The 12,800-nt window shown below is 46.7% G+C and overlaps 1 protein-coding gene across 2 annotated transcripts; it reads left to right on the top strand.

Annotated features, from left to right (window-relative positions):
- Window positions 1–590: 590 nt before the first annotated feature.
- Window positions 591–11,418, top strand: ift81 (intraflagellar transport 81 homolog). Of its 2 annotated transcripts, XM_067231119.1 has the most exons (18): window positions 591–768; window positions 983–1,086; window positions 1,218–1,398; window positions 1,488–1,577; window positions 1,687–1,752; window positions 2,046–2,156; window positions 2,432–2,516; window positions 3,060–3,223; window positions 3,392–3,487; window positions 4,007–4,153; window positions 6,093–6,242; window positions 7,638–7,766; window positions 8,143–8,232; window positions 8,832–8,918; window positions 9,125–9,196; window positions 9,333–9,418; window positions 9,892–9,937; window positions 10,331–11,418. In XM_067231119.1, the coding sequence occupies exons 1-18, from the start codon at window positions 625–627 to the stop codon at window positions 10,511–10,513; spliced, it is 2,031 nt and encodes a 676-aa protein (XP_067087220.1). In that variant the 5' UTR covers window positions 591–624; the 3' UTR covers window positions 10,514–11,418. The 2 variants fall into 2 exon arrangements, with proteins under 2 accessions (XP_067087220.1, XP_067087221.1); XM_067231120.1 differs by lacking the exon at window positions 9,333–9,418.
- The last annotated feature ends 1,382 nt before the right edge of the window (window positions 11,419–12,800 follow it).

The following is a 12,800-nucleotide window of genomic DNA, read 5'->3' as shown; positions in this document are numbered from 1 at the left end:
TATAAATGTATAGTAAAAAAGCTGTATTATCCTCCTTAGCTCCTTACCCCCCTGTCCACACACACACTAATGCTGTTGTATGCGTTCAGACCTGGGGAGTTTTGAGGTGGACTGCGTGCGCCTCACTGTGGTACACGGTCGAATATGCGCAGCTGTTACTCCCGAGGGCTGTCATGAACAAACAGGAGACTATTTCCTGTTAGCAACGGACGCTTGTGCCTTGTTTCCAAGACGCAAAAGGGACTGTCTGTAAGATAAACAGCTAATGTTAGAGCCAACTTTAACTACTACTATTATAAACAGTAGATTATTAAGATAGTTAAGAAGTTATAGATAAGTTGTGACATTTTTGGATGTAAATTTGCCAAGCTAGTGCTTCCTAACTTTTTATTTATTTAACGAAAGCTGCTTTAGCTAGCTCCTACAGTAGCCACACTAGCTAGATACTTCGAGAATGTCTAGCTATTCATTTCAACCTGCAAAGCTACGCTAGCTAACGCAAGAAGAGACGTTAGCATAACAAGAGTGTAGTTGGCTAGCTAGCTTTCAAGCTAACGTCAGCTAGTGTGTGATCATTTGGTATAATTTGTTTGTCCCCTTTGTTGTAGCTGTCACAACCTAAAAATGGGAGAACAGCTGAAATTTATCGTTGAGCACTTGAACAAAGAACCATTCAAGAAAAACTTTAATCTCATCACATTTGACTCAGTGGAGCCAATGCAACTGCTGCAGATCCTCAATGATGTTCTTGCAGAAATCGACCCAAAGGTGAGGGATCGATTTACATTAATCGTCTTCTGTTTTGGCATCTTTGATGCAGGAGTGGTTTCAGACCGGGCCTTTCTAGCTACAAACTATATTATAATTCCTCGAAGCATATCAAGCCAATCATGATACTGAGAGCTATGTGTCAAATAAATGTGGGGCGGTGTGTATAAGGCGCATAACATGGAGACGCTTGATCTGTTTAATTTTTTTTCAGCAAGGAATTGATATCCGTGAAGAGTCGAATGAACAGACAGCAAAGAGAATGTTTAATATACTGGGAATGCTTAAATACAAACCTCCTGGAAATGTGTCTGATCCGTGAGTACTTACCGACAAGTACACATTAACATCAATTAAGCTTCAATTCAATGTTGAACATCTTAATCCTTGGACTGTTTTGTCAATGTACTGTCAATTCATTGTCTTCTGTTCTGTCTTTTTTGATGCAGGAGTAGTTTCAGACAGGGCCTGGTCATCGGCAATAAACCGGTGATCCACCCTATCCTTCACTGGCTACTACAGAGGATCACAGAGCTGAAGAAGAGGGCTTACCTGGCTCGCTTCCTGGTTAAACTGGAGGTGCCAGCGGAGTTTCTGCAGGATGATGTCGTCACTGACACCTATAGTCAGGTTCGTTTAACTGGCATGTGAAGCTCATGTCTACACGATGACTTTAATCCTCAGTGTTAAAAAGACGGATCATGTTTTGGCACTTTCAGTATGAAGAACTTGTCGAAGCGTTCAAGACCTACCACAAGGAGAGCGAGCAGCTGAAGATCTCTGGATTCTCCACGGCAGAGATCAGAAGGGTATGGGCAGATACAAATGCTTCGGGCAATATAGAATTAGGCGAAACGTGCTTGCAGCTTGTCTGCAGAGAGATCCCTGAACACTGTCGCTATCCTTCCCTCCCTGTAGGACATTGGTGCCATGGAGGAGGAGAAGGACCAGCTGATCAAGCGGGTGGAGAGGCTGAGGAAGAGGGTAGGACAGCCCGGTTGTATGTGTCTCCTCTGTCCTTAGTGCCCAGGACTCTCTGGGATTCACTGAGGAATGAAAACATGGCCTCTCATCCACACTAACAGCTTCCCAGTGGGAACGAGACAGGCATCTGACAGGGTCAAGGGTTTCCTCTTTAGCCAGTCAGAGGTGTCATGGGGGTACTAAATTAGCAGGTCTTACTTTGAGACCCCAGTCACTGACTACTGTTGTTGTTGTTGACCCTGGGTGGTGAAACCTGACCCCAGACGTATCACGTTTCTTTCTGTGGACACTAGGTGGAGTCGGTGTCCAACCACCAGCGGATGTTGGAGCTGGCTAGACAACTTCGTGTGGAGAAGGAAAGAGAGGAGTCACTGGCTCAACAGAAACAGGAGCAGAAGAACCAGGTAATTCAGTGGTTTTGCTGTGGTCCTCGTTTGTCCATGATTCTAAGTAAGACCAATCAAAAGCCATGACACATTTATTTCAGAAAAGACGAACAGCTTCATTTGCTGTGTGTTTAACGAGAGATTAGTATGCAGTGAGTTCCGAAGATTTTTGTTTTCTGAAAGAATATTATCTATAATACATAATATTATTATTTAACATTACAAGCGCACACTTCGCACAGTGAAACACACAAACCTTTTCCATGTTCTATTGAATCTTGTCATGTGACCAGCTCTTCCAGGCTGAACAAAGACTGCAGAGGTCTCAGCTGCAGCTAAAAGACCTGCGACAGACAGCAGCAGATGCCAAGCCAGAAAGTGAGTACGGCAGCCATGTTTTCCCTCCCGCCACTGTCCCCCTCACAGCTGGGTGAGAAGGTCAAGGACACAACAGATCACACTGCCGGCCTGTTAATTGATTCACATCTATTAAGGCCATATAATTACCCTGGACTTTGAAGTGCTCTATTATAGCTTGCCATGTGTGGATCTCTTTTTGCTTTAATCTGACAGTGGCTTCTTCACAAACACACACGAGATTGACACATTTACAGTTTCTAAAATGATGTGTCAAGGTCAGGCGGTGATGTCATTTGTCACGACTTGGGGCGCAGGGTTATAGGGCGACTGCCGTCTGTAATAATATTAGCGACAAACTGTTGAAGGCCACGCCAGTTAGTTGTTCCTTCTGATTCTAATCTCCAACAATGACCTTGCATAAAACAAGATTGATCTGGATGTGATTTCAATAGCGAAAAAAAATGTGCAGGTGCGTCAGAGACACACCGATCGTGTTTCAAAGCTTTATTGGCTGATTTATCCGATCAAAGGGCGTACCGATAACTTCTGTCTTTGTCTCAGGTTTAATGAAGAGGCTTGAAGAGGAGATCAAGGTGAACGCCTACATGGTGTCTGACAAGCTCCCGAAGGAGCTGGAGACGAAGAGGCGCATGGTGCAGTACCTGCAGAAGGTGGTGTCTGAGCCGGCCATGGGCCAGGCGGAGCTGCAGGAGCTGGAGCACAAGGTGAGACGCCTGGCCGGCCTCCCCAGCTGTGCGTCTGGGTCGGGTGTCGAGACACGCCCATCACGACTGGGTCACAGTGAACCTGGTTGTGGTTGTGTGGATGGGAAGATGCACTCTGACGACACATCACTAGAAACATCCGGTTTGTCTGTTCCCTGCCTCCCCCAGATTCGAGAAACCAACGTCCAGATAAATCAGCTGATTGAGAAGAAAATGATGAGGAACGACCCCATGGATGACAAACTGTCACTCTTCAGACAACAGGTTACACTTTTATTCCTACTTGATATTCAACTTCTTTAAGGTTTTTTTTTTGTCTTGTACAAACCAGACATTTTGTGTGTGGGTCTTTGAACCTAGAAGGCTGGATTGATGTGATCTGGAAGATGTCAGGGGGTCACTGTGAGACCTCATTGATGTCATCATAATGATATCAAAGGGGTTTATATTGTGTTATCTTTCTCTCTTTGACCATAATTTTTCTTTTGTCTCTAACGTAGCAAGATAAATTAGAGATTAAAGTCATCTGGATAGATCTAACACATAATCGTAATATTTCTAAGAATTCTATCAGATCTAACACATAATTGTCATATTTCTAAGAATTCTATCAGCCTTCCTCGGATGTACTAGTGTTCTGATTGTACCTCTTGAACTATCTTTAACCTCTTTGTTAAGTAGCTGACTTAACTGTTAAGTGTTCACAAACAGACAAAGCACTACGCTACGATCCTACTGACACAAACGGCATGTGTGCGTGTTCTCCTTGCGTGACCCGGGCAGGCCTCCATCATCGTGCGCAAGAAGGAGGCGAAGGCGGAGGAGCTGCAGGAGGCGCGGGAGGAGCAGCTGGGAGCAGAGAGGGAGCTCACCCAGAAGAACAGCCAGGCTCGAGACCTGGTTGGGGACCACGTGATCCGGGGAGATGAGGTACGGGAGCACAAGGGCCTGTCGGGTCTCTCAAAGCCTGAGCTCTCCAGTCAACACTGGAAACCTGTTTTGGGAGGAGGGTTACAAGATCCTGTGTACCTTGAACACATCACTTTTTAAACCTCCTTTTTCAGAACGGCAAAAAAAAAATTGCATCAGCCCTTCTCGGCCTGTGTGGAATATGATGTGGTTATGTCTCCTCGACTGTAAACTGTTTGATAAAGCTGAGCCGTCGTAGATTTGTGGACCACAGTGAACACGAGAGGCTATTTTGGGTCTTATGTAAACATAGAGAGGCTCACTTGCTAATGCAACTTATCCCTTTTCCCCTCACTCTCCCACATTCCCATGCTAGGCTATAAATAGACCCCAACAGTGAACTCCCCAGAACCTTGACAAACTTTCTGTTGCGTTTCCTCTCCTTCCCAAGCTCTCGCTTTAATGAATCCGCTAAATCAATTTGGCCAAACACATAAACCGATGGAGGCGTAAATCCTTCATCTAAATCAAATTTACTTGAGGATGCGCCCCACACCTTGGAAAGAAAATAAGTGGCTGATGTGATCTGCAATGACATTACCGGGAGCAAGATCACCCTGAGCGACGTGCACCGAGAGGACTCTCAAATGTGAGTGCTTCTTTTGCACTAGTGAAAGTGCCACTCGCCATTACTCAGTGTGTCACCGTGTAGGTTGTTGGGCGGAACAAACCTATGGTTGTAAATAGATCTACATGAGCGAGGGGGGGGTGCTGAGGGGCGAGGCCTCGGGCAGCGTCCGTATGCTTTGTCACAGTGTTTCATGGGCAGATGATGTCCCACCCAAAGTGAAGCCTTCATTCTGTGTCCTGGAAAGGTACAGGACAGGGGCAGTGACTTTCCTTGTTAGGGAGTTCCACATGCTCGTTCCCCTTTAGGTGTGTGTGTGTGTCTGTGTGTTCATATCACTGAAAAAGGGTTTTATAACCTTTATTCCAGAGACCTTTTTATCTTTTCGATACTGTATGCTGATGCTGTGAGACAAGTTGAGGGAGGACAGAGGGGTCTGGGTGTGGGTTCGTGTCGTAAACGGAGAGGGGCGACTTTCACAGGGCTTATCAGTCTGGGCCTCATTTGGGGTCATTGGTCACGGTGGAAATGATCATCTTATCAGAGGTATTTTCCACTGTGCCAGTTAAGTGTCATCACATGTCACCCAACAACTGCTGGGGGAGCTCTCTGCAATGTCCCCGTTTGCTCATCTTCAGTTACACCAGGGTGATTACTGTTCCAAAACACTTTAAAATATATGTCAGGCTGGTTCAGTGTTCCGCCATTACTTTTCGAACGCTGCCTTCAGTCTCAGGCTCATATGCTGTTTGGTAAATCTGAGAAAGTTTACCCAAATGTACCCAGAGTGAACAGAGTTTACTTGGTGTTGCAACCCTGAATAGATCAGAAGCATCTACAGTCCGATACCCGTCTCCAGCACTGTGTTACTGTGTGTTGTTGTGTTGGATCAATTATCACCGGTTGTTTTGAGGACACAGTGTCAGTGACAAGGGAACGCTATGCAACATCATACTGCAATGCTAATTTCCCCTCAACCTTGTCTGCCCTTGATGTCCTAAAATGCTTAAACAACAAACCCTCCCACACAAGCCCGCCATGCTTTCAATGACGAGAAGCACATTTCTGGGGTCGTTCCTTATTACGTCTTCTGTACCTTGTGGGGGAGTGTCTCTGTGCGATGCATGGACTGGTTGCTGTGTCCAGTGGGGCAACAGTCAGTGTCTTTGGCAGGTTTTCTGTGTGCATCTGGCTTTGTACCAGAGGATCATGTTACCACAGAGATGTCTAAGGCACCTCGACCTCTGCTATGGGCCCTTCTATCTGACACAAGCTTTTTCTCCTCATCTTCTCTCTCTCTCTATTCTCTCTCCCCCTCTCTCTCTCTCTTAGTTTAAGCGTTTCGTTGCTAAGCTGCGCAGCAAGGGTACGGTGTACAAGAAGAAGCGTCAGGAGATCGCGGAGATGAAGGCCGAGTTTGGAGTCCTGCAGCGGACCGAGGAGGTCCTGAGGCAGAGACACGAGGCGGGGCTGCAGCAACTGGTAATGCCACTCATCCATCCCCCCCCCACCCCCCCACCCTAGCTGTACACAATCACTTAATCACTTCCTGTTCACCTCGAACCCTTCCCAGTTTGCACCTTTTAACACCGCCCCCCACCATGTAGTTCTGTACATGTACCATTCTGTTGTGCTCTCGTTTGTGCACGGTTCGTTAACGGTGAGGTGGGTACAAGATTCCTGGAAATGACTTCACTCCTTCCAAACCCTCCCAGTTCCTGATAGCTCTGCTGACGCAGGGACGGCTGAGCCGCAGCTATTTATGATGGCTGCATTTGTTGTCCCCCCCCACCCCTCCCCTTCACCTCTGCTTCTAAGCTGGTGTTTTTGGATCACTAAATGCGTTCCCTCTCTGCCGACGGCTGAGCCTGTATCTCTCTGACACCTGCTTTCCCCCTCCTTCCCCTCCTTCCGCTCCTTCCGCTCCTTCCCCTCCTCCCCCTCCTTCCCCTCCCGGGTCCGTCCACATCGATGGCACTTCTCGCATAAAAACGGTCAAATAATTCAAATACAAAACCTCAGCAGCGGGCAATACATTATGTCGTAAAGCTCCCAGAACACATTCAATATACCACTCAGACTCATGTAAATGACCATACATCCATTCACCCATGTGGGATTGAAAGCCAATTTAGGAGGTGAATCCTCACCGTGGAGCACAGCAGGGTTATGCTCCAGCTTTAGGATCAGGGGACAGAGTGGCCTCTAGTCCCTGGCGTCAAGCTGGGCCCTGCCTGTCTGTGTGGACACGACCCTCTGCTGTGTCCCTGACACTGCAGCTGTGGCAGCAGGGGTTGATTCAGGACGAGGCTCCTTGCGTCGCACACTGTCACTGGTCCAGAGCCACAGACTCTGGACCGGTGTATTTTTATATTGTAAATTACGGCAACTTATATTTGATTTTATTGTGTATTTTATTTAATTCTAATTCCACTTAGTACTGCTAGTTTATGTACCCTTAGTATAGATAGTCCACATATTTAAATTTTAGGTCCCTATATGTTTATTGTATGCACCTCCCTGCCAAAGCAAATTCCTTGTCTGTGCAAACTTTCATGGCAAATAAATCCCATTTTGATTCTGTAGCTTCCTCAGTTATGGTGGTTAGAGTAGTTTAAAGGAATGTTTTAACAAAAGGGAGGTGAGTAACTAACACTTTCACTCACTACAAACTTTGATATAAATCTTACCCTGGTAGGTTGAGTTGGTAGGGGTTGTGGTCATTATTAATGTAGCAAGGTAAAATAGACAATATTAAACTTTGGAGGTTTAATTTTATAATCTCTTTGGGCCACCTCCAATGTTTTTGTTCTCACTGGTGACTGATAGTTGTTTGAAACCACATGGCCTGTCATGTCCCCTTGATTGTGTTTGTAGCAATCTGTGGAGGCTCAAAAGGGGATCTCAGGCTACAGCGACACCAAGGACGAGCTGGAGAGGGTATCAGCCATCAAGAGCGAGCTGGATGAGATGAAGGGCCGCACGCTGGATGACATGTCTGAAATGGTGACTAATGCTTGGCATCGGGGGGGGTCTAACGTCATTCAGCCTCAGTAACAGGACCTGCACTCGTCCCTCTATGATTATGCAGGGAATGATACGAAGAGCGCCTTGCCTAACATGATCCCTCTAACCATTCACTGTCTTGATAGCGGTTACATGCCACTCATGCTCAACTTGCTTTGTTTTTACTGGCAAGTCAGAGAAAGATGAATGATATAATTACAGAATTCCAACCCTACACTCAACCTGTTTTATAAATCCATCATCACTGGCCTAAATAGAGCTAATGGCAGCCAATTGGGCCCTGTTACAAGAGGTTTCAATGTTATCCGAAGGGGTGGTCGAGCGTCAGTGGTTTCTAACCCTTTCCTTGTTTCAGGTGAAGAAGCTCAACTCTGTGATCGTGGAGAAGAAGTCTGCCCTGGCGCCCGTCATCAAGGAGCTGCGGCCCCTCAGACAGGAGTGTCAGGTGAACCTCTCGCCCGTCTGAGCTTCTTGTCTTATCACACGCAGAGTGTGCTGTACTGCACGTCTGACAAAGGATGGGGAATTCCCTGATGCTGCACAACCAGCTGGCGCTGACTTCATTCGTGTGGTTTTTTTGTGATCATGACGACAAGCTATTAAACATAATTTACAGCTCGTCAATATGTAAAATGGATGAGGGGGAAAGCCCCTCGCATCCCTCAGGTAAAGCAAGGGGGTCAGATTTTCCAACATGTGCTCCCAGAGTTTTTATCGCACACGGCTACCACCTAGTAATGATGAGGCCCTACGTCAGGATCACAGAAATAGACTGGAGCTAAAGCTAGGCTTAAGTCAAACTGCGGAAATATGCACGCTTTGAAGGCTGTTGTTGCGACAGGGCGACAAGTGCGCAAGAGTGTGGGCTATGTACCACAAAGGAAAGTTCTCAGAATGGTATAAAGACATCAGTCTATATTATACCACATGACTCTTTCCAAAACACGATTGTTTCCATCATGCTTCCATTACTTTTCCTGTCTGTATCATTGGCTGTGCCGGTCTCTGTATGACTGACATGATGGAGTGTTGCGATCCTAACAGGAGCTCACCCAGGAGTATGAGGAGAAGAAGGCGCAGTATGACAGCTGCTCTGCAGGCCTGGAGAGTAACCGCTCCAAACTGGAACAGGTACTCCTAACGCCTCACCCTCGACCAACCCCCTTACATCACTGCTTTCCCACCCTGGTTTAATTCGGCTCCCAAATCAAGTTTCAACATGTTACGGTGGCTCAAGTTCCCTCTGCACAATGCCATGAGGGAGTGTGCCACCCCATGTGCCATGTACAATGAATGGTGTGTCCTGTGTGTGTGTGTGTTCACCACCGCCGATGCAGGACGTGCGGGCACTGAGGGAGGAGAACGCGCAGGAGGAAAACCGATACCACTACGTCAACTGCATGAAAGAGGTAAGGAGCTCGGGTTGCAAGCAACCTGCGCTCTGACCGCACACAAGACTGTGAGTGCGAGCCCCTCCCCCTGACCCCCCCCCCCCCTCTCTCTCTCTCTCTCTCTCTCTCTCTCTGCACTCCCTGTCCTCCGCAGATCATTGAGATGCAGAGGCAGCGGGCCGTGGACGAGATGAAGGCCTATGTGTCTTCTGACCCCCAGGAGCGGAGGAAGGCCATCAGGTAAACATGTCGGGCTGAGGCTGCCTGCTGCGGGGGGGAAATTCTGCTAACACTGCTGTTAGCGCACAGCTCCCCTGTCCCCCCTGTCCCCCCTGTCCCCCCTGTCCCCCCTGTCCCCCCTGTCCCCCCTGTCCCCCCTGTCCCCCCTGTCCCCCGTACCCCCTGTCCCCCCTGTCCCCCCTGTCCCCCCTGTCCCCCCTGTCCCCCCTGTCCCCCCTGTCCCCCCTGTCCCCCCTGTCCCCCCTGTCCCCCCTGTCCCCCGTACCCCGCTGAGGGGCCGAATCACACTCACCTGAGAGGCTCTCTTTACTGCACACAATGCCAAATCTCTCCTCATTTAGTTAAACTCCTATATATATCCGTGTTTTCCCTAATAAACACTTGAGATGAGTAATGATGCCGTTAGCGGCCAAAGTCACTTAATGAAGACAATGCCAAAAACCTAAAAGTCTGACTTTTCTTTATTTGAACAGGGAACAGTATATGAAGAACATCGGGGAGCAGGAGTCCCTGGGCAAGGTGAGTGTGGCTCAGCTCCAGTTGTGGCGCTGCACCGGCCTCTGAAATGGATACGGTGTAAACACAGGGGCCGTTCTTTGGGCTCCTTTGCTGCTGACGCTGTTGAGAGCAGGTGCTGGGTTTCACGCAGTCCTCTGACCGCCTCAGCCTTTTCGAGGATGACTCGACGCCATGTGGCGCTGCTTCTCTCAAAGCGTTTTCTCCGTGATTGCAAACGGCGGTCGTTAACACGATGGGGTTTCGACCTCTCAACAAATCTATACTCGGATGTGTTAAAACACCTCTCTGTGTTTGATGAAAAAATGAAACGGCAAATGCCAACGTTTTAATGACCAAACCGGTGAAAAGTGTTTTAACCCGCGTCGAACCCCGTTCTTTCCTTGTGGACCACAGAAGCTACGCGAGAGTCAGAAGGCTGTGCGGGAGAGCCACGGCCCCAACATGAAGCAGGTGAAGATGTGGCGCGACCTGGAGCAGCTGGTGGACTGTAAGCGCCAGTGCTTCCTCAGGGCCCAGAGCCAGGCCTCCATAGGTCAGGTGATCCAGGAGGGGGGAGAGGATAGGCTGGTGCTGTGAGGGGACCGTTTCGGTTGTATCAACTCTTTTGGTGTTAGTAGTACCAAGACCCTGACCTAGAACAAGCCAAGGAGCTCTCAACCACTACATATGGTACTACAGCTACAGACAATCCATGTCTAATGAAATGGAGATGGGTTAGATCATTACTCTACATATTTAAAAATACTTTTTACTATACTGTTTAAATACTGTTTCTTATTTAAATGATTTCATTAGTCCGTTAGCTTGTTGTAATTGACGTAAGCAGTGGGGATCTTGGTGAAAATGTTTTCGCTGCAGAATCTTACTGTAAGATTGGTCCAATTACAAAGAATCTTTATCTCTGACTGAATCATATGATTGAGTGGAGCTCCCTGGTTTGAAAGTGGAGATAACACGTGATTCTGAGAGTGCAAGTGGGTTAAGAAGATGACATTTCCTTTGCACCCTGGCTCCAAACAAATTCACAGCCTCAATTTGAACACATCTTTAAGAATACAGCTGCTAACAATGTGTCTAAAGATAACAGAGTACAAAGTGTTGCACTTAGGAAGAGGCTGCACTGTGCTATATTGGGAATCAGCAGATATGACCTTGGCAGCAAAGCTGGCCAATTTTGGAATTCTACAGGACCTCTGTCAAATCAAAGCAGCCAGGGCAGTAAACTCTTTTTTTTGTCTGGCATTGTGTACCATTTATTAGTGAATTTCATTTTCTATATTTAAATGTTACGCTCCTACTTTTCAACAGAATGAGAAATGTTCTTTCTTTATTTGGACATAAGGATTTTGGAAAGTTGTATTGTATTTTTTCAATAAACAAAAGCTATATTAATACAAAAATTACATTGACTCACAGGTTTATTAGTGCAGAAGAAAACTTCCATGCCTATTTTTATCTAGCAATTATAATTATGTGCGTTGTTTCCACCTACGTATTAAACTAAACCGTACAATCTGTCTGAACTTGTATTTATTTGGTTGTGTAATATTTTATTATTTGACTTGCATACATTGGAAAGGTACATGCAATCCTTTCCATTCATTTGAGATGCCTTTGAACATTTTCACGATCGTAACCATTATCCTCTTTACAACTCAGTGCCAGGTTCCCATTCCTCCGGTAAATCCTAGTGCTTCGGGAGAGGAGCACCTGACCAACATAAACCAGAAACTACTGTTGGACAATAAGTAAACTCAACTTTGAAAATACAGTTGATGAATCTCTTCACACATTTAATGGGGGCATTCCCTTCATACACCAATAGTCACTTCAGGATCCTCACTCCTATTAGTCCCTGTGTTTGAAATGTAACTCTATCAGCTGTTGACAGCCAGAGTTAGTGGTTCTGTGCCAGAGGGATCAAGTGTAGATTCTAGAAGGCAGCTTGATGTGGTACTGGGTTGGATAGGATTAGAACTGTGACACATGATAGGCATTGTTATATAGGGACCTCATTAAAATGTGTCAACAGCTAACACACGCCGGTCCTTTAAATGCTGACATGGATGCCTCTTAATACAAACACAGTAGGATATTTTCTTAAACTTCGACCCCTTGCTTACACACGTCCTTACATGTCTATTGCACAATTCGAAACATAATTAGATGTTTTTCATTCAGTGACGGCATGAGTCATTGGACTCCGGGTGTACTGGCTGCGACGAGATTGAATCTACGTGTTTACGTAACAGACAGGTCTGCACTTTTATTTGGTCATGAAATATTTAGCATTTGAACTATCACACAGCCTACTAAACCTCCTTTCCACTTCGGCGTTGGGCGACTGAGCATTTCCGGATTGAGTCCATCCAATGGCTATACTCCATATACGGATGACAATAACAGAGGGGCAGTAGTGAGGCACTTTTCATAAAACCTGATTAGCACCTCAGCTAGCCACCACTGAGCTCAGAGCTGCGCCGTGGAGAAGCTGAACAACGCACATTGAGGGCAGCGCAAGGATTGGACTGGGTGAATGCAGTCCACAACAGGGACGATTACTGCACAATCTTCCACCATTTTTTGGGAGACGAGAGGACACCCGCAGAACCCTTCACCGTGACGGGGAATAGGTAGCTTGTCTTGGAATGTGTCTTTCGGATGGGATTTGTTAGAGGGGGGAATTTCGTTTCATACCAGCATAGAAGTTAGCTTGCTTCGCCAATTCTTGACTTACATTTTTTGGGGTTGCTTTCTCAGTGTGAGTGCATATCTCTAAATTGGTACAATATTTATTATTTTGAAAGGAAATAGAAAACAAACAAGACGAGTGCGTAGCCTACTCAAAATATATCTGACACGG

This window comes from Osmerus mordax, chromosome 28, assembly GCF_038355195.1.
Source record: "Osmerus mordax isolate fOsmMor3 chromosome 28, fOsmMor3.pri, whole genome shotgun sequence".
Lineage (NCBI taxonomy): Eukaryota > Metazoa > Chordata > Actinopteri > Osmeriformes > Osmeridae > Osmerus > Osmerus mordax.
This window is presented reverse-complemented; position numbering and strand designations above follow the sequence as displayed.

Excerpts from the sequence above, each read along its gene's own strand:
- ift81 (XM_067231119.1), top strand. The coding sequence starts at position 625 with ATGGGAGAACAGCTGAAATTTATCGTTGAGCACTTGAACAAAGAACCA. Across the intron at positions 6,243-7,637 it reads AGGCGGGGCTGCAGCAACTG|CAATCTGTGGAGGCTCAAAA; the intron begins GTAATGCCACTC and ends TTGTGTTTGTAG. Across the intron at positions 9,197-9,332 it reads ACGTCAACTGCATGAAAGAG|ATCATTGAGATGCAGAGGCA; the intron begins GTAAGGAGCTCG and ends TGTCCTCCGCAG.